Genomic DNA, 17,625 nt, shown 5'->3' with positions numbered 1-17,625 from the left:
GGGAGATAAGAATGGAAGAGGCAAGGGGAAAGGGTAGAATCTTTAAAGGGGAGTTGGGTATAATTTTTTTAAATTACAATCTGATTTAAGAAATATTTTTCAGTGCTCAGAGTCATCTACAGATGTGCACCGCTATCAAAAATACTTCCTTCTGCAGTTCTCTTCCACCCTTACCTATTGAATGTAGTGAATTAGATGGAGATCTCAATTCATTACCTATAATCTTTGAAGATAGGTATTTAGATTCAGTTACTGAAGGTAAGTGTAATCTAACTAAAATATACAACTTATGTGTATAGTTTTCAGTATATTCTTCGTAATATACATAAAACCATTCCCTAATGTGGAACAGCTTTTTCCCTCTCTAGTTTTATTTATTTATGTTTCAGAATATTAGAAAGCTATAGTTAGAAAAAGTAGTCTTAATCATTTGAGTTCTCACACTTTGTTTTAAATCTGAATCTTTTTTTCTTTGGATAAAAGACTTAGATGCACCCTGGATGGGAATTCAGAATCTTCAGAGATCAGAGTCCAGTAAAATGGATAAATATGAGACTGAAGAAAGCTCTGTAGCAGGACTTTCTAGCCCAGAGGTGAAAGTCAGACCTGCTGGTGCCTCCAGTATTTGGTATACAGAAGGTGAAAAGCAGCTAACAAAATCTCTAAAAGGAAAGAATGAAGAATCAAATAAATCCAAGGTTAAGGTTACTAAGCTTATGAAAACAATGAAACCTGAAAACACAAAAAAATTAATAAAACAGAACTCTAAGGATTCTGTGGTTTTGGTAGGCTACAAATGTTTGAAAAGTACAGCATCAGATGATCTCACTAAGTGCTTTGAAGGCAATCCTTCACATAGTCAGAAGGAAGGTCTGGATCCCACAATATGTGGACATAATTTTGACCCAAAGACCTACATGAGACAGACAAGTCAAAAGGAAGCTAGCTGTTTGCCAACTAATACAGAGAGAACTGAACAAAAGTCTCCAGTTATTGAAAATATGCAACCAGACCAGTTTGATCCTTTGAACTCTGGCAACCTAAATCTTTGTGCAAATTTGTCCATTTCAGGTAAACTTGATATCTCCCAGGACGATAGTGAAATTACACAAATGGAACACAATCTGGCATCCAGAAGGTCATCAGATGATTGCCATGATCATCAAACAACCCCATCTTTGGGAGTAGGAACAATTGAAATAAAGCCCAGTAATAAAGATTCTTTCAGTGGAGAGAAAATAACTGTCAAACTAGGACCTTGGACAGAGCTTCGACAAGAAGAAATCTTTGTGGATAATTTACTACCCAACTTTGAGTCCTTAGAATCTAATGGTAAATCTAAATCTATAGAAGTAACATTTGAAAAGGAAGCTTTGCAAGAAGCAAAGTGTCTTTCTGTTGGAGAATCATTAACTAAATTAAGAAGTAATCTACCTGCCCCTTCTACAAAAGAATATCATGTTGTAGTAAGTGGAGATACAATTAAGTTACCAGATATTAATTCCACATATGCCTCATCTAGATTTTCAGATTCGGGTGTTGAAAGTGAACCAAGTTCTTTTGCGACACATCCAAACACTGATTTAATCTTTGAAACTGTGCAAGGACAAGGCCCTTATAATAATGAAAGATTATTTCCTCAGCTTTTGATGAAACCTGATTGTAATGTAAAATTTTCATTAGGAAATCATTGTACTGAGAGTACAAGTGCATTAAGCGAAATACAGTCATCTTTGACATCCATAAATTCTCTACCTTCTGATGATGAACTGTCACCTGATGAAAATTCTAAGAAATCTATTGTACCTGAATGTCATCTAAGTGATAGCAAAACCATATTAAATCTAGGAATGACTGATTTGCCAAAAGGCGATGATGCTAAAAAGTCAAGTATCATTTTGCAACAGCAGAGTGTTATATTTTCAGGGCACTTGGACAATGAAACTGTAGCAATACATTCCTTAAATTCAAGCATTAAAGACCCTTTACAATTTGTTTTTTCAGATGAAGATACTTCCAGTGATGTGAAAAGTAGTTGCAGCTCCAAACCTAACTTGGATACTGTGTGTAAAGGCTCCCAGAGTCCTGATAAATCTAATAACTCTACAGGGACAGCAATTACATTAAATTCAAAACTGATTTGTTTAGGCACTCCATGTGTCATTTCAGGTTCCATTTCTACTACTACAGATGGTAGTGAAGATAGAACTGGGAAAAGAAAACATAGTGATGTATTAAATATCAAACAAATGTATTCAGAAATCCCAACAGTTGAAAGTGAAACTCATCTGGGTACAAGTGATCCTTTTTCAGCCAGTACTGATATAGTAAAGCAAGGGCTTGTGGAAAATTATTTTGGTTCTCAAAGCAATACGGATATTTCTGATGCACGTGCTGTTAACTACAGCAATGCACTTAGCCCTCAGAAGGAAACTTCTGAAAAAGAAATTAGTTATCTTCAGCAGGAACAGGGTAAAGAGGATGAGGAAGAGGAGCAGGATCAGCAAATGGTTCAAAATGGGTACTATGAAGAAACAGATTATTCAGCTTTGGATGGAACAGTAAATGCTCACTATACAAGCAGAGATGAATTAATGGAAGAAAGACTTATAAAGTCTGAAAAAATAAACAGTGACTATCTGAGAGATGGTATAAATATGCCTACTGTCTGTACTTCTGGTTGTTTGTCCTTCCCATCTGCACCACGAGAGTCTCCTTGCAGTGTTAAATATTCTTCCAAAAGTAAATTTGATGCCATTACAAAGCAGCCAAGCAGTTCTTCTTACAACTTCACTTCTTCAGTTTCCTGGTATGAAAGTTCACCAAAACCTCAAATACAAGCGTAAGTAATGGAACATAATAGTACCTGCTGCTAAATATATATATGTAATATCACAGATAGTGCTGAAGGATTGTCTACCTTGTTGTCTGGTTTCTGTAATACCAAAAGTGCTTCTTTGATGACTATCAGAATGGAGAAATGAACGTAATATACCCTTGGCCACACAGACCTGTAGTTCCCAAATAATTGTGCTGTTCTATAGGCTAGACATTCCTGATACAAATTTTCCGTTGGTAGTTTTGTGTTAGAAGGATGGAATAATTGAGATTGAGATTAAAACGCTTTTTTCATCAATTCCTCATTTCTCCTCCATTAACTTCCAGACAAAACCCAAGTTTTATAAGTTTATCTAGGAAATAAGGACAATATTAGTTAAATGCGTAACAGGTTACTGGAAACTTCTTAAACTTACCAGACACTGATTGCTGTCAGCTAAGTCAGTGGTTTCCATAATTGAAATTTCATGTACCAGTAAAATATCCAGAAAAATCTGGGGATGATATAGGTTTACTAGCAGGTACTGGTTCTTGAAATATTCTACTGCCTCAACCAGATGGAATCATAATATTTGGGGTAAGAGGTCTGGGCATGTATATATATAGAGAGAGATTTTTTTCATTTTTTTTTTAAATTATACTTTAAGTTCTAGGGTACATGTGCAGAACGTGCAAGTTTGTTACATAGATATACAAGTACCATGATGGTTTGCTGCATCCGTCACCTCCATCATCTACATGAAGTATTTTTCCTAATGGTATCCCTTCCCTAGCTCCCCACCCCCTGCTATTCCTCCCCTAGCCCCGCAGAGATTTTTTAAATTCCCAGATTATTCTGATTTATACACAAAAATTAAGATACATAGTCTAAAGCTAGGGAAACCAGTGAGGTAACAATGGCCCATTAAAAAATTGTAATATGCAGGGAAACTTAAGTTTATATCACCATCTGGGTACTTCAAACTGTCTGAGTCATCAAAAAGCAATGATCTCTAATATAGACTCTATATGTTTTCTCCCAGCTTATCCTACTCAGTTTAGTGTTCATCAGGTTCTTCCAATTTGACTTTGTCAGTCCAAATATGTATGTTAAATAGTTAATAATTTTTTATGTTTGCAATCCCCAAATTGGTTAGATTGTCAAATCATTGCAAATGAGTATATACCACTAATTGTATGTAGTCACATTCCCCTTGGTTACGCTCTTTCTTATTGGTATTTTTAGAGAAAAATGCAAATAACCTAATATGCTAAATACTGTAAACACTATTCTCACTTACGTTTTACATACCACTCCTTCCCTTCCACTTATGCAAGATTAAAAAGAAACAAAGGGAATAAGATTTGATTACAGGATAAACATCAGATTATCACCTCTCCAGTCCCTCTGCCAGCTTTCCTGTGCATACAGTATTGAAGTTTGTAGAAAACATAACTTCACTCATAATGTTTCTTAGTTGATTTCAAGTTTGAAAGAATATTTTTAAGTGATTTCAAGTTTAAAATGTTCATTGTATTTGATAGAATATATACTACAAATAGTAAAGAAAATTACTCTCTGATTTCTAAATCACTTAAGTGATGCCACATATTTTCATGGTTTTAAAACCAAATGTTGAATTTCCCCTTCTACAATTCTTTAAATTCAGGCGACTCTTTTTGGTTCTAACAACTGAGTATGATCTTTAGTAAAGACTATCTTTATATTTTACTTCAGCTTCCTTCAGGCAAAAGAAGAATTGAAGCAACTTAAACTTCCTGGATTCATGTACAGTGAAGTTCCTCTGCTGGCATCCTCAGTACCTTATTTTAGTGTAGAAGAAGAGGATGGTTCTGAAGATGGAGTACATCTGATTGTCTGTGTGCATGGTTTGGATGGTATGTGACATCTATTGATGTATCCCAGGGCAACTCAATGTTTTCTTCCTAGTAGATCTCATTTAGTTTCATTTAATCTTTGAACTAAAAAAAGATTTTTTAATTGCATAAATTAATTGACTCTTACATGCATTCTGAAACAGAAATACACTTAATTTTACTTATCCTAAGTGTAATATTAGATTTTTTTCGTAAGTAAGTTTTCCATGGAACTGACGCTTATGTGTCAACATTTCGTTTAATTTTGGATGTTTCCTTTCATTATACTTGAAGTTCTGGGATATATGTGCAGAACGTGTAGGTTTGTTACATAGGTATACATGTGCCATGGTGGTTTGCTGTCCCCATCAACCCATCATCTACATTAGGTATTTCTCCTACTGCTATCCCTCCCCAAGCCCCCCACACCCGACAGGCCCTGGTGTGTGATATTCCCCTCCCTATGTCCGTGTGTTCTCATTGTTCAGTTCCCACTTAGGAGTGAGAACATGCGGTGTTTGGTTTACTGTTCCTGTGTTAATTTGCTGAGAATGATGGTTTCCAGCTTCATCTGTGCACCTGCAAACGACATGAACTCAGTGGATTTTTTTTTTTATCTTCTCTCTTACTGTTGGTTTTCCTAGCTATCACCTCATGGAAGTGATTTTGTCTCCCTTTGATAGTCTCTCTGTTTCCCTTTTAACTGGCTGCTTTAAACTTTATGTGCTAGAAAAATCAGTATTTCTAGAAGTTAAAGTTTCATTAATTAAGATATAAATGAAATTATAAATACAGGTACCTGACTTTAGTGCTGTGGTTTTATGACAGCTGTTTTGGTTACTCAACAGTTCTTTTCTAGATGTAGGAACTGTTAGAAGATGTCAAATATCTCTAGACCAATGCAGTATTACTGTGTTATAATAAGATTTTATAGCAACAAACTAGATTTTTATGGGTTAAAAATATTAAACAAATGTTCCTGGTACTAAATTCTCATAAAATTGGAGATTTTTCCTTAAAGAAAAAAACCAGATGCTCAAGAAATAAAATATTCTCAATGCTAACTTTTCTTCCCCCTCCCCAAATAATAAGGTTTTCAAAGAATTATCTCCCAAGAAAGACTTCTGGACCCAGTAGAATCTCTGGCAAATTCTTTTTTAAAATTTTTGAAAAGCAAATTATTCCTACGTTACATAAATTGTTCTAGAACAATGGAGAAAAAGAGAGAAAGCAGCCCATTTTATTCCTTAAAGTTAAGCTAACCTTGTTACCAAATTCTATAAAGATATCGCACTAACACCCACCCCTAAAAAACAGTAGACCAATCTGACATAAATATACTTAATGAATTCAAATATATTTAACAAAACTCTAGCACTTGGAATTAATATATTAGACTAAGTTACTATAACAAATAGGGTTTATTTCCCAGAATGCAAAGATAAGTAATATAAAAAATTTTAGTAATAAAATACCTACATCAACAAATCAAATAAGAAACTTTATAAAATTTAATATCCATTCCTAATTATTACAAATAAGCACAAAACTTTGACCTCAATAGGATTTGTCTATTTCCTTAAGATGATTAAGCATATATATTTCCAGCCTATAGAAAACTTACAGTTTGTGGTGAATATTAGAGGTACTCCTTTTAAAATGAAGAATAAAATGATTATTTCTGTCAGTGCATTAAATAATAAAATTCTAAAAGAAATTATCAGAAAGGTAAAATAAAAATTCAGCAATTGAGAATGACATATTTATATTGCTAGTAAACCAAAGGAATCTACTAAACTATTTTTGAAGATAATTATATTTATATATCAGAGGACTTCAAAAAAAATGTGGAAAAATAAATTTGCCTAGTGTGGTGGTGGATGCCAATAATCCCAGCTACTTGGGAGGCTGAAGCAAGAGAATCACTTGAACCCGAGACGCACAGATTGTAATGAGCTGAGATTGAGCCACTGCACTCCAGCCTGGGTGACAGGATGAGACTCCATCTCAAACAAACAAACAAAATTGTGGAAAAATTGAATTAAAAGATAAAAATAGAAATATAAACTTCATTTCTCAATGTTAGCTCTGTCTAGTTCAAGATACTTTTGTAAGCAGTTATACCAGTCATTCTAGTAAATTCCAAAGAATTAGGGAATTTAGTGTGGGAATTTAGCCATGTCAGTGCCTTCTTTTTCACATTATAAACAAAAGAAAAATGGGTGCCCTTTACAGAGTTGTTAAGATTAGAAAACAAAAAATGTAGTCAGAGGAATCAGAGGAACCAAATCAGGACTGTAAGATAAATGCCTAATGATTTCTCATCAAAACTCTCACAAAATTGCCCTTTTCATTAGAGTAATGAGTAGGAATATTATCATGATAGAGAAGGACTCTGTGGTGAAGCTTTTCCAGGCATTTTTCTGCTAAAGCTTTGGCTAATTTTCTCAAAATACTCTCATCATGAGCAGATATTATCATTCTTTGGTCTTCCAGAAAGTCAAGAAGCAAAATGCCTTGAGCATTCCAAAACACTGTTGCCTTGACCTTTGCTCTTAAATGGTCCATTTTCGCTTTAATTGGATCACTTCCACCTCTTGATAGCCATTACTTTGATTGTGCTTTTTTTCAAGATCCTACTAGTAAAGCCATGTTTCATTTCCTGTTACAATTCTTTGAAGAAATGCTTTAGGATCTTGATACCATTTGTTTAATATTTCCATTGAAAGCTCTGCTCTTGTTTGCAGCTGATTTGAGCACAATGGTTTTGACACCCATTGAATGGAAAATTTTTTCAAAATTTTTCAGTCAAAATTCTGTAAGCTGAACCAGTTGAGATGTCTAAGATGTCAACTATTGTTTGTGCTGTTAATTGTCAGTCCTCTTTAATTAGGGCATGAATAAAATGAAGTTTTTCCTCACAAATTGATGTGGGTGGTCTACTGCTTATGCTTCATCTTCAACATCGTTTTTTCCCTTTTTAAAATAAGTTATCCATTTGTAAATCGGTGATTTCTTTGGGGCATTTCCCAATAAACTTTTTGTAAAGCCTCAGTTATTTCACCATTCTTTCACTGAAGCTTCACCGAAAGTTTGATGTTTGTTCTTCAATTTTAGCAGAATTCATGTTGTTTGATAAGGGTTCTTTTCAAACTGATGTCTTACCCTTCTTAGTGCCTCAAACTAGATTCTGTTCAGACATGTTATAACAAATTTGTTTGTGTTTATTTTGGCATAAAAAATTTTTGAAACACATAGTTTTTTTTTATGATGCATTTTCCGTGAACTTTTTGAAGAACCCTTGTGTTTTATATCTGTATTGTAAATATATGTGTAGATACCTTTGAGTTAATAATTATTAAAATAAACTATTTTACATATTTAAATGAATTTTTATTTTTCTCATTCTGTTCCAGTATTATCAAAGGAAAGGCAACAGATTAAATCTAAAATGCATTCACAGTTTATATGATTACCTAGAATGGTGATGCTAAGGCACCATTTATAGCTACCATAGCCAGCAGTCACCAAAGTGATGTGCTAACAGTTTGATAAATAAATTTAGGTAGAAAAGTGAAAGCATCATTATGACCAAAACCACCTAAGAAACAAACTGTTGAATGACATTGCCTGGCTAATAGAAATCAGCTTTGACATAAAAATAGGGAACTCTGTTTCATAGTACATTGTCTAGTCACAAATGGCATAGGCCATAAGCTTGTCTCTAAAAACTACAAAAATATATGATGGTGTACTTTGTACCTTTTACTTTATTTCATCCTTTAAACATCATTTTTCATTTTTTAGGAAACAGTGCAGATCTCCGATTAGTAAAAACTTACATTGAACTTGGACTGCCTGGGGGAAGAATTGATTTTCTTATGTCTGAGAGAAATCAGGTACAATATGACAGTATTTTCAGTGAAAACAAACATTTTTGTACCAGTTTCTACCTAAATGTTGGCCTATTACAAAATGCTGGTAGTATTTTTATGATTTCTATGTAATTTAATATAAATGTATATCCAAAGGAAATATATATGATTTAACTTTTGATTTATGATCTCTTCACATATGAAACAGTTCTAGAATTTCACATTTTTATGGAAATATTTCATTAATTAAGCCATTGTAAATGTCTTATGTTTCATACTGGTAGTGAGCTAAACAAACAACTAAATAATGCAAGTATTTTAAGAACACTGAACCTTTTTCCCCCTAGAAATTTACTCTGTTTGTTCATTTTAGTATAACAAGTATTACACTCACTACCTTCTCTAAAAAACGTTGGACTTAACCATATTTTCAATATCTAAATTAAAAATAATGTTTATATTGTTAGTTTTTCATGTGATTATACATATTCCCAAATATAATGTATGTGCTTTGCTTTTTTTTTAGAATGATACTTTTGCTGATTTTGATAGCATGACTGATCGTCTTTTGGATGAGATAATACAGTATATTCAGATATATAGTCTAACAGTCTCAAAAATAAGGTATCTTCTTTAATATTATACAATTTATTTTATATTTTTATGAATTATAGAAAGGTTAAACAGAATTTGTGGTAGCATTGTCCTATTCTGAAATATAGGAGACTGCAACTCAAAATTAATTTACAGTGAAAAAAAAGAAAAGATTTTAGGGAAAGATCATAGTATATGATTTCATTTATAAGATAAGTCCAAAAAAGCATATCTATAGAGAAAGTAGATTATTGTTTGCTTAGAGCTGGCAAAGATGATGGATGGTGGGGATAACTAAAGGACGTAGGAATTCTTTTTGAGGTGGAAAAAAGTTTCTAAAACCGATTGTAGTGAGAGTTACAACTCTGTGAATATATTTTAAATCATTGAATTGTACACTTTAAATGGAGGAAGTATATGCTCTGAGTTACATATATGTATATGAAGCAACAAAAGTACTTTCAAGTACTTTTAAAGTTTGTATACTTTTTTTTTTTTTTTTTTTTTGAGACAGGATCTTGCTCAGTCACCCAGGCTGGAGAGCAGTGGCGCCATCTCAGCTCACTACAGTCTCAACCCCCTGGGCTCAGGCAGTCCTCCCAACTCAGCTCCCCAGGTAGCTGGAACTACAGGTGTGTGCCACCATGCCCAGCTAATTTTTGTAGAGATGGGGGTTTTGCCATGTTACCCAGGCTGGTCTCGAACTCCTGAGCTCCAAGCAATCCTCCCACCTTGGCCTCCCAAAGCACTGGGATTACAGACATATGCCACTGTGCCCAGCCAGGTTTTATGACAACTGTATACTTTTGAGAGTCGATTTTCAACAAGCAAGAGATGATGATTACACCAATATGAGTTTTATTACTTAATTAGATCTTGTTAATAGATGTAGGAGAGAAGAGTCTTTGTTTCAAAAAGGGTAGAATAAACTGACTACATTCATATCCCAACTAAGTTAGAGGAAGAAGCTGGTTCTGCATACTGTAAGCTTTTGGAAAGTTTGTTTCCAGCTTGAAGTATAGGGAATAAGAAGAGAGATAAGCAGTTTTGACCTAAAGTCATTTTTAAAAACAGAATTCTGTTAAAATATGGGAGAATGTGCAGGTTTATTGATGGGAGGAAGACATTATTTTCTTGTTGTAATTATTCATTTGTGGTTCTTAATATTTTGTTTAGTTTTTATTCATTAATTATTTTATTATGAGAAAAATAATATGTTATTTCAATCTATTCCTCCTCAAAAGTATTGTCTTTCAGGTTAGATTGTCAGTTATAATCAATTTTTTTTAAAGTGTGATCTGGTTGATTATAGACTATTAACTACCATCAGAATTCCCACCCCCACTACTTTAGGAAGTTCAGTTTGGGAGGGAAGTTTGTCCTGAGCTTCTTGCAAGATATATCTATAAGCTAGACAGCTTTCAAGCTCTCTTCTTTCCCTGCTAATTGTCCCCAAGGAATCTTTTACCATCTATTGTAAAATAACGGTAAGTAAACAGGCTCTTTTGATTTAAACCAGAGGTCCCCAAACCCTGGGCCACAGACTGGTGCCTGTCCATGGCCTCTTAGGAACCACACCGCACAGCAGGAGGTGAGTGGCATTGGGGCAGGTGAGGTAGCATTACCACCTGAGCTCCACCTCCTGTCAGATCATTGGTGAGCATTAGATTTGTGAACCCTATTATAAACTGCACATGCGAGGGATCTAGGCTGTGTGTTCCTTATGAGACACTAATGTTCGAAATGGAATAGTTTAACCCCCGAAATGGAATAGTTTAACCCCAAAACCATCCCACAACTCCCTGTTCGTGGAAGAATTGTCTTTCATGAAACCAGTCCCTGGTGCCCAAAAGGTTGGGGCCCACTGATTTAAACCATTTCATAATTAAAGTGAAATGCTAGCTACATAAATATTATTCTTTTTGCATAATTGAAGATTTATAATAGGAAAATACACATATCTTACCTATGTCTTGAAAATATTGTTAGTCAAAAACTGTCCATCTTTGAATTATAGACCAGAGAATAAGAGAAACAGATATATAATTTCTACAAGTTGTCCTTCATAAATACAATTTCATCATTTTGTTTGAAATGAGTTAATAATAATTTCTGTATGTGCCTAAGAAGGCAAATGTGTAATCTAATCATATTATTATCTTTGTATGTATATATTTCTAAGCAGTTACAAACTATGAGTAAAAATTTTCAGATTAATATCTTGTTTCTATAAACATTTAAATTATATAATAATGAGGATCTTCTATACATTCTAACATTTTTTCCTTCAAAATGTGGTATATCATTTCAAAGTATCCCTATACTTTTAAAACACTAGAAATTTTCGAATTCTTAGTATTTCACATCCATTTTGTAGTGTATCAGCTTTGATTTTTGTTTCTAAAACTAATGCTGTGGGGAAAATGACTTTTTTTTTCTTCTTAAAGCTTTATCGGACATTCGTTGGGCAATTTAATAATTCGTTCAGTGCTTACAAGACCAAGGTTTAAATATTACCTCAACAAACTTCATACCTTTCTATCTCTTTCTGGACCTCACCTTGGTACACTCTACAACAGCAGTGCTCTTGTTAATACAGGTAAAAAGTTTTATTGTTCTGCATTAAAAATATGAAATAGGGAGAAAAATGTGAACTAAGTATTTTCTGATGTTTATTTTAGAGCCAATTTGTCACATACTGGGAATTTCATGAAACAAAAGATATAGCTGACTTTTCTTATATTGAGATGGTATTTGTCAAAAGTCACAAGAGCATGTTTTTTGTTAAATTCTAAATATTTTTAGTAAAGTTTTATCTTATAAACAAACTATTTTGTACTCCATTACTTGAACAGATAACAAACACCTACATTTAATATATTATAAACTTATAACATTTTATATAGAATATTAACTCTAATTTTGGTTCAAAAACAGTGAAGAGATACTATAAGAATATAATTTTTAAGAAGGTGATTCAAAATTTCTAAAGAAGTAAAATGAAAGTTAAGACCCAAATTTTGATTAGTATTTATATTCTCGTCAGAAATATTTGGTACTTGATTTGCCCTCTTTTTTGTGGGGGACAGGGTCTCACTCTGTCACCAGACTGGAGTTCTCAGCTTACCACAACCTCCCAACTCCCTGGTTCAAGCGATTCTCCTGCCTCAGCCTCCCTAGTAGCTGGGATTACAGGTGCACGACACCACGCCCAGCCAATTTTTGCATTTTTAGTAGAGACAGGGTTTCACCATGTTGGCTGGGATGGTCTTGATCTCCTGACTTCATGAGCCACTGCACAGGGCCTTGATTTGCCTTTTGTTTGGCTTGGTTTTTCCCTTAGATTTTTATAAAAATGGTTTATAAGTTAGTCAGTCGATCCCCATTGTGAGAATAAATTATATTTAACTCTGTCTCTTTTCATGGATCCCTGAAAATCTTATTTCTATTTCCTTTACCCCTTCTTTTTATTGACAAACCATACTATGTTTTCTGTATCCCATTTCAAGTTGGTCACTTAAAAATACAGCCAGTTCTAGACTTTTACAGTTTGAAAAAGAGGGGACGAGAAAAATGAAGTTCTTAAATAATGTAGAATAGAATCCAACATGAAAAGAATATGGTACTTTGAATTTCATTCTTCACTAAACTTTTTTCCAGATATGTTTCCAGCTATCAGATTTAACTAATTAAAGGATTGTTTTCCCACTCTTTTCTTCCTCTGCTTCCCTGTCTAATATTAGAAGCAATGAAAATGGAAAGGAATGTTTCATAGTCTTGAAAACCAGCTCGAGTGATTGAGATTTTGCTTAATTTCCTTAAGAGGAAGATGCATTTAAATATGGGTTACTGATAATATAAAAAGTATAATTAATATAAAACATGATACTCAGCTGTCATTAGAAAACATTAAACAATTTTTCATTCTAAGACATGATCCATTTGCAATTAGTCTATTATGTCATAAACTAATTATCTAAAGACTGATCATTCTACATAGGCATTTGACCTCTACTGTATTTGATGTTTTTCTTCATCTGTTTCTTTATCATTTGAACAAATATATCTAAAGGTATAATTTTTTCAATTTGTTCTTCATATGCTATTATCTGTTTCATTACTGAATGAAATAGAAATAGCAAGCCGTTCATCAACCACCATTAATTCATTGTTAACGTAAGCATGCATGTTTATAAATGTTATCATAACATGAAAATATTTTCCAAATACATTTTTGATTAGCCAACAAAAATGCTGATTTAGGCAATGTCATCTTTTGAAGTGAAATATTTATTAATAATCTTGGCATTTGTTTCTGTATATTTCATTTCATACTTCTATATTATATATCTCTCTCTAGGTCTCTGGTTTATGCAGAAATGGAAAAAATCAGGTTCGCTTTTGCAACTGACATGTCGAGATCACTCAGACCCTCGCCAAACTTTTTTATATAAGCTTAGTAACAAAGCAGGTAAGTGTATAATAACAGTTTGGAAAATATACATGTGAAAACTTTTTTTAAAAATAAACATTTAGCAAATAAATTATCAACATGTCTTTCTAGTGATTAAAATAAAGTGTCAGTCTACTGTAATTTCCTAATAATGAAATAGCAAACTCAGAACTGAAACTAAGCAGTTGAAAGAGATTTCTTTAGTCTTTTCACATGACTGGATTTCTCTTTTGTGAGCTACACAGCTACTTTAAATTGCCCTAGGAATTTCAGCATTTGTAATTCAGTGCCAGTTATGTTAGTCTCTATTTTTAAACTAGGTTTCTGCATGTCCTATCCTCACCCTGTTCTAGCTGTCTCCCACCCCAATCCTCACACCTTTTTATAAACTACCACATTTTTCTACCTTCATATTAATATTATATTATATTATATTATATTATATTATATTATATTATATTATATTATATTATATTATATGGCTAGCAAACATTTCTCGAAGTGTCAGAAAATAAACTGTTAATGATTAGTTTGTCTACAGTTCTCACTACTGGATGAATCTTACTACTTATTTCTTATTAACTACTTATTAAATATATTCCCCATCTTGCATATATATTCCAGACTTTTACAACCTAAAGTTGTCAACTGCTACTTTGCCATTTTTACTTTCTATAAATAACCTTACTTCTGACCTTATGATCTCCCTTGATTCATCCTCACACATCTTCCCAACATATTTTTTCTAGTGTCCTTTGAAATCTTTGAGCGAAACAGACTGCCTTTATCTTTAATTTCTTCAAAGAATGTTATCTCCTCTTACTTCTGATAGTGGAAATACTTATAACATCTCCAGACTTTTTTCCCCCTACCATACCCCAATGTCTTCATTCCCCCTGGCTATAGAGTGGAGTTTGGCAAACTTTTTTTTTAAAGGGCCAAATAGTAAATATTTTGGCTTTGCAAGCCATACAATCTCTTTTCAACTACTTAACAATACCATTGTAGTATGAAAGCAGCCACAGAAAATACTGAAACAAATGAGCATGACTGTGTTTCAAACAAACTTTATTTATTAAAATCTAAAAACAGCAGTAGCCAAATCTCATAGGCCATTATCTTGCTAATACCTGCTATAGAAGCCTAGTTTCTCCTTTACTAAGTACCACCTAAAGTAAAGAAAATAGTACTCTTGCTTTCCATTTCTAATTGCAGTCATTGCTCCTCCATTGTCTTATAAAACCACTTTATTTGAGGCTTGTACCATCCAAGCTGTGCTGCCATCTATTCTTTAATATAATGAGCTCCTGGTTATCCCAGGAGGATAAAAGACGTTGACAAATGTTTGTAACATGAATATGTTCAGGAAAATATTCTCCCCTTATATCTTAACATACTTAGTCCTGGAGTCATTTTTGGTAATTTGAGGAGTCAACCCTTTAGATAATTCATTATGCATCAGAGTGCCTTTCTCAACTCCAGCGTCCCTCCATTCCACTCCATGTTGAACTCATACACTGTACTCCTGAAATTTCAACCAATGTTCCATTCTGTTACTGTGATGTCTTATACCTTCTTTTTCTCTCACTCCCTTCTTCTCATCTGCTTTTTAGACTCATTATGATTCTTACCACATTTTCTTAAGTCCACCCTGTCCTTCATGGTTTTACTCCCTTCCTGACTCAAGTTTCAGACTTCGTGGATTACTGTTGTCATTCATGTATTACTTTTGTCATTTGTGTATTAATCTTTGTTTTTCTATCTTCGTCGTCTTGCAAATCTACATTACTGTTTTTATACCTAGCCTTTGAGCTCTTCCAAAAAAGATCACACAGACATACAGATTCAGCAGCACTTTAGGTTCATGGGGTCCCTATCTAGTTATCTCTACTTAGCTTCCTATCTATTTATTCCCTTAGACACTCCCCAAAATTTTCCCCTTTCCTCAAACTTCCAATTTTTACAGTCACTTTCACTACTTCCCCCTTTTCTTCACTTTTCTGGTTCCTGTCCGCACCACTCCACTGAAGCTTGCCAAACCAGTGATCTCTTTTCTTTTATTTTCTTTTCTTTGAACATTAAGAAATTTAAGACTACTGAAAATTCCTTCTTGAAATACTTTCCTTACTCTATTTTTGTGACATCTACCTCTCCTGGTTTTCTTCCATCTTGGCTTTTTTCTGCTTCCTATGTGGGCTCCTTTTCTTTCCTTGCCCCTTTTTGTTCTTGTGTTTTAGCCTCTGTCTTCTGCTCTTCTCACTCTGTACATTCTTCTTGGACAGCATGACTCCATATCCATCTTTACCATTGGTAGCTCTCAAATATTAATATATATCTCTAACTTGTCCTCTGTGTTGTGCTCTAGACTTCTATACCTAGATGCCTACTGAGCATCTTCATGTAGATGTCTCATGGGTGCTTCAGATCTGGTGTTTTCAGACAGTGCATCTGTCCCCTCTGATTACTTCTCTGGATTCCACATCTACAGGAATGACACCACCATCTGCCTAGCGAGAAACTTAGAAAATGTTCTTGACTCTGCTTTCTAATTTACACCCCATATCTACAGAATTACCAAGTTTTAAAACACTTAGCCTTCTTAGTGGCTGATGGATGCTTCTTTTCTTCTTCTTTGCCACTGCCTTAGTTCAACCTTCATCACTTTTACTTAGATTATTGTTCAAACTGGTTACCTTGCCACTTGTATACCCCCTTCTTCCCAATCTCACTTTATCATTAGATGAAATGATCATCCAATGAGGCCATAGATTATAGTGAGCATCTAATATCAAACCATATTGGTCCCATTTGGAAATCTTTCATGATGCTTTTTAGTGTTCACAGTGAGGTTTAGATTCCGTGGATAAGAACATCAAGCCTTCTATAATCTAGTCTCTGATTCTCTGTTTTGTTTTTATCATATTCACGCGCACACACACACACACATGCACACACACACCCTTCGCTGTGGTCATGCTATTCATGGTTTTTTATTCTTTGCATTCTCTCATGTTTTTTGTATCACCCATTCCTCCTCATGTGTTTACCCATCTTTTCAGAACTAATTCTGTTTATCTTCTAAAATTAAACTCTAATGCGACCTGCTATCAAAAGTTTTTCTTGATGCCCTATCTGATTTAATGCTCCTCTACTCTCAGAGTACTCCCTATATACCTGTGGGGTTTTTTGAGACAGGGTCTCACTCTGTCACCCAGGCTGGAGTGCAGTGGCACGATCATAGCTCACTGCAGCCTTGAACTCAAGCAGTTCTCCCACTTCAGCCTCCTAAGTAGGTATCCCATATATACTTTTATGTCCTCAATCTTGTGTCTCCAGGACTGATTTCATTAGTGAATTTTAATCCTCTTTTACCTGCCAGACATCTCGATTTAGATATCAAAATAAGTATGTCTAAAACTGAACATACTGTCTTCTTTGGCCACTTCTCCTGTTGTCCTTTTTTTCTCTCAGTTACTTCTTTGAGATACCTTAAGGTCATCTTTGACTGACTTCACGTCTTTGCCTCCTATGTCTCAAAATTTTTGATATTATCTCTGAACTTCCATAGCATTATATATCAACCTTTTACCATATTCATTATAGTTTATCTCATGTCAGTTATTTTTTTGTCTTAATTTCCTTAAGTAGGATCTGTCATGACAACTCATTCCCATTTCCCACATACACATTCAGTATGTATCTTAGCTCTTCTAGGGTACTTCCATTGAATTAACAAATGAATCAATGATATTTTTAATATTTTCAGTATTCAAAACAGTTCAAATATTGTATAATAAGGTGTAAATCTAACCTATATATTCAGCAACCAGTAGTTCCAAGTCTGAAGTTACTTGAATTTGTGAACTTCAGCTCTGGCCATTTAAATCTACATCTGTTTTTATCCTCATTTCTGTCACCCCTGTCTTTCATTCTACTCTTGAAATATTTGATATTAATAGACTTAGTTATTGAAAATAGCACTTCTTTTGAGTCCTGTTTAGCTTTTTC

The 17,625-nt window shown here is 33.9% G+C and overlaps 1 protein-coding gene across 13 annotated transcripts in view; it reads left to right on the top strand.

Annotated features, from left to right (window-relative positions):
- Positions 1 to 17,625, top strand: part of FAM135A (family with sequence similarity 135 member A) — a 151,662-nt gene that overhangs the window by 108,296 nt on the left and 25,741 nt on the right. For 7 of the 13 annotated variants that reach the window (XM_021670249.2, XM_012471872.3, XM_012471873.3 and 4 more), the window contains 7 exons: positions 104 to 258; positions 484 to 2,842; positions 4,556 to 4,716; positions 8,503 to 8,594; positions 9,097 to 9,194; positions 11,612 to 11,763; positions 13,525 to 13,635. In XM_021670249.2, the coding sequence (XP_021525924.2) occupies positions 104 to 258; positions 484 to 2,842; positions 4,556 to 4,716; positions 8,503 to 8,594; positions 9,097 to 9,194; positions 11,612 to 11,763; positions 13,525 to 13,635 (3,128 nt within the window). The remainder of the gene's footprint in view (positions 1 to 103; positions 259 to 483; positions 2,843 to 4,555; positions 4,717 to 8,502; positions 8,595 to 9,096; positions 9,195 to 11,611; positions 11,764 to 13,524; positions 13,636 to 17,625) is intronic. The other 6 variants (XM_021670250.2, XM_012471876.2, XM_012471875.3 and 3 more) reach the window with 3 other exon arrangements.

This window comes from Aotus nancymaae, unplaced genomic scaffold (genome assembly GCF_030222135.1).
Source record: "Aotus nancymaae isolate 86718 unplaced genomic scaffold, 86718_ANA_hifiasm-v0.15.2.pri h1tg000040l, whole genome shotgun sequence".
Taxonomy (NCBI): domain Eukaryota; kingdom Metazoa; phylum Chordata; class Mammalia; order Primates; family Aotidae; genus Aotus; species Aotus nancymaae.
The sequence above is the reverse complement of the archived record's forward strand: the minus strand, read 5'-3'. Positions and strand labels throughout refer to the sequence as shown.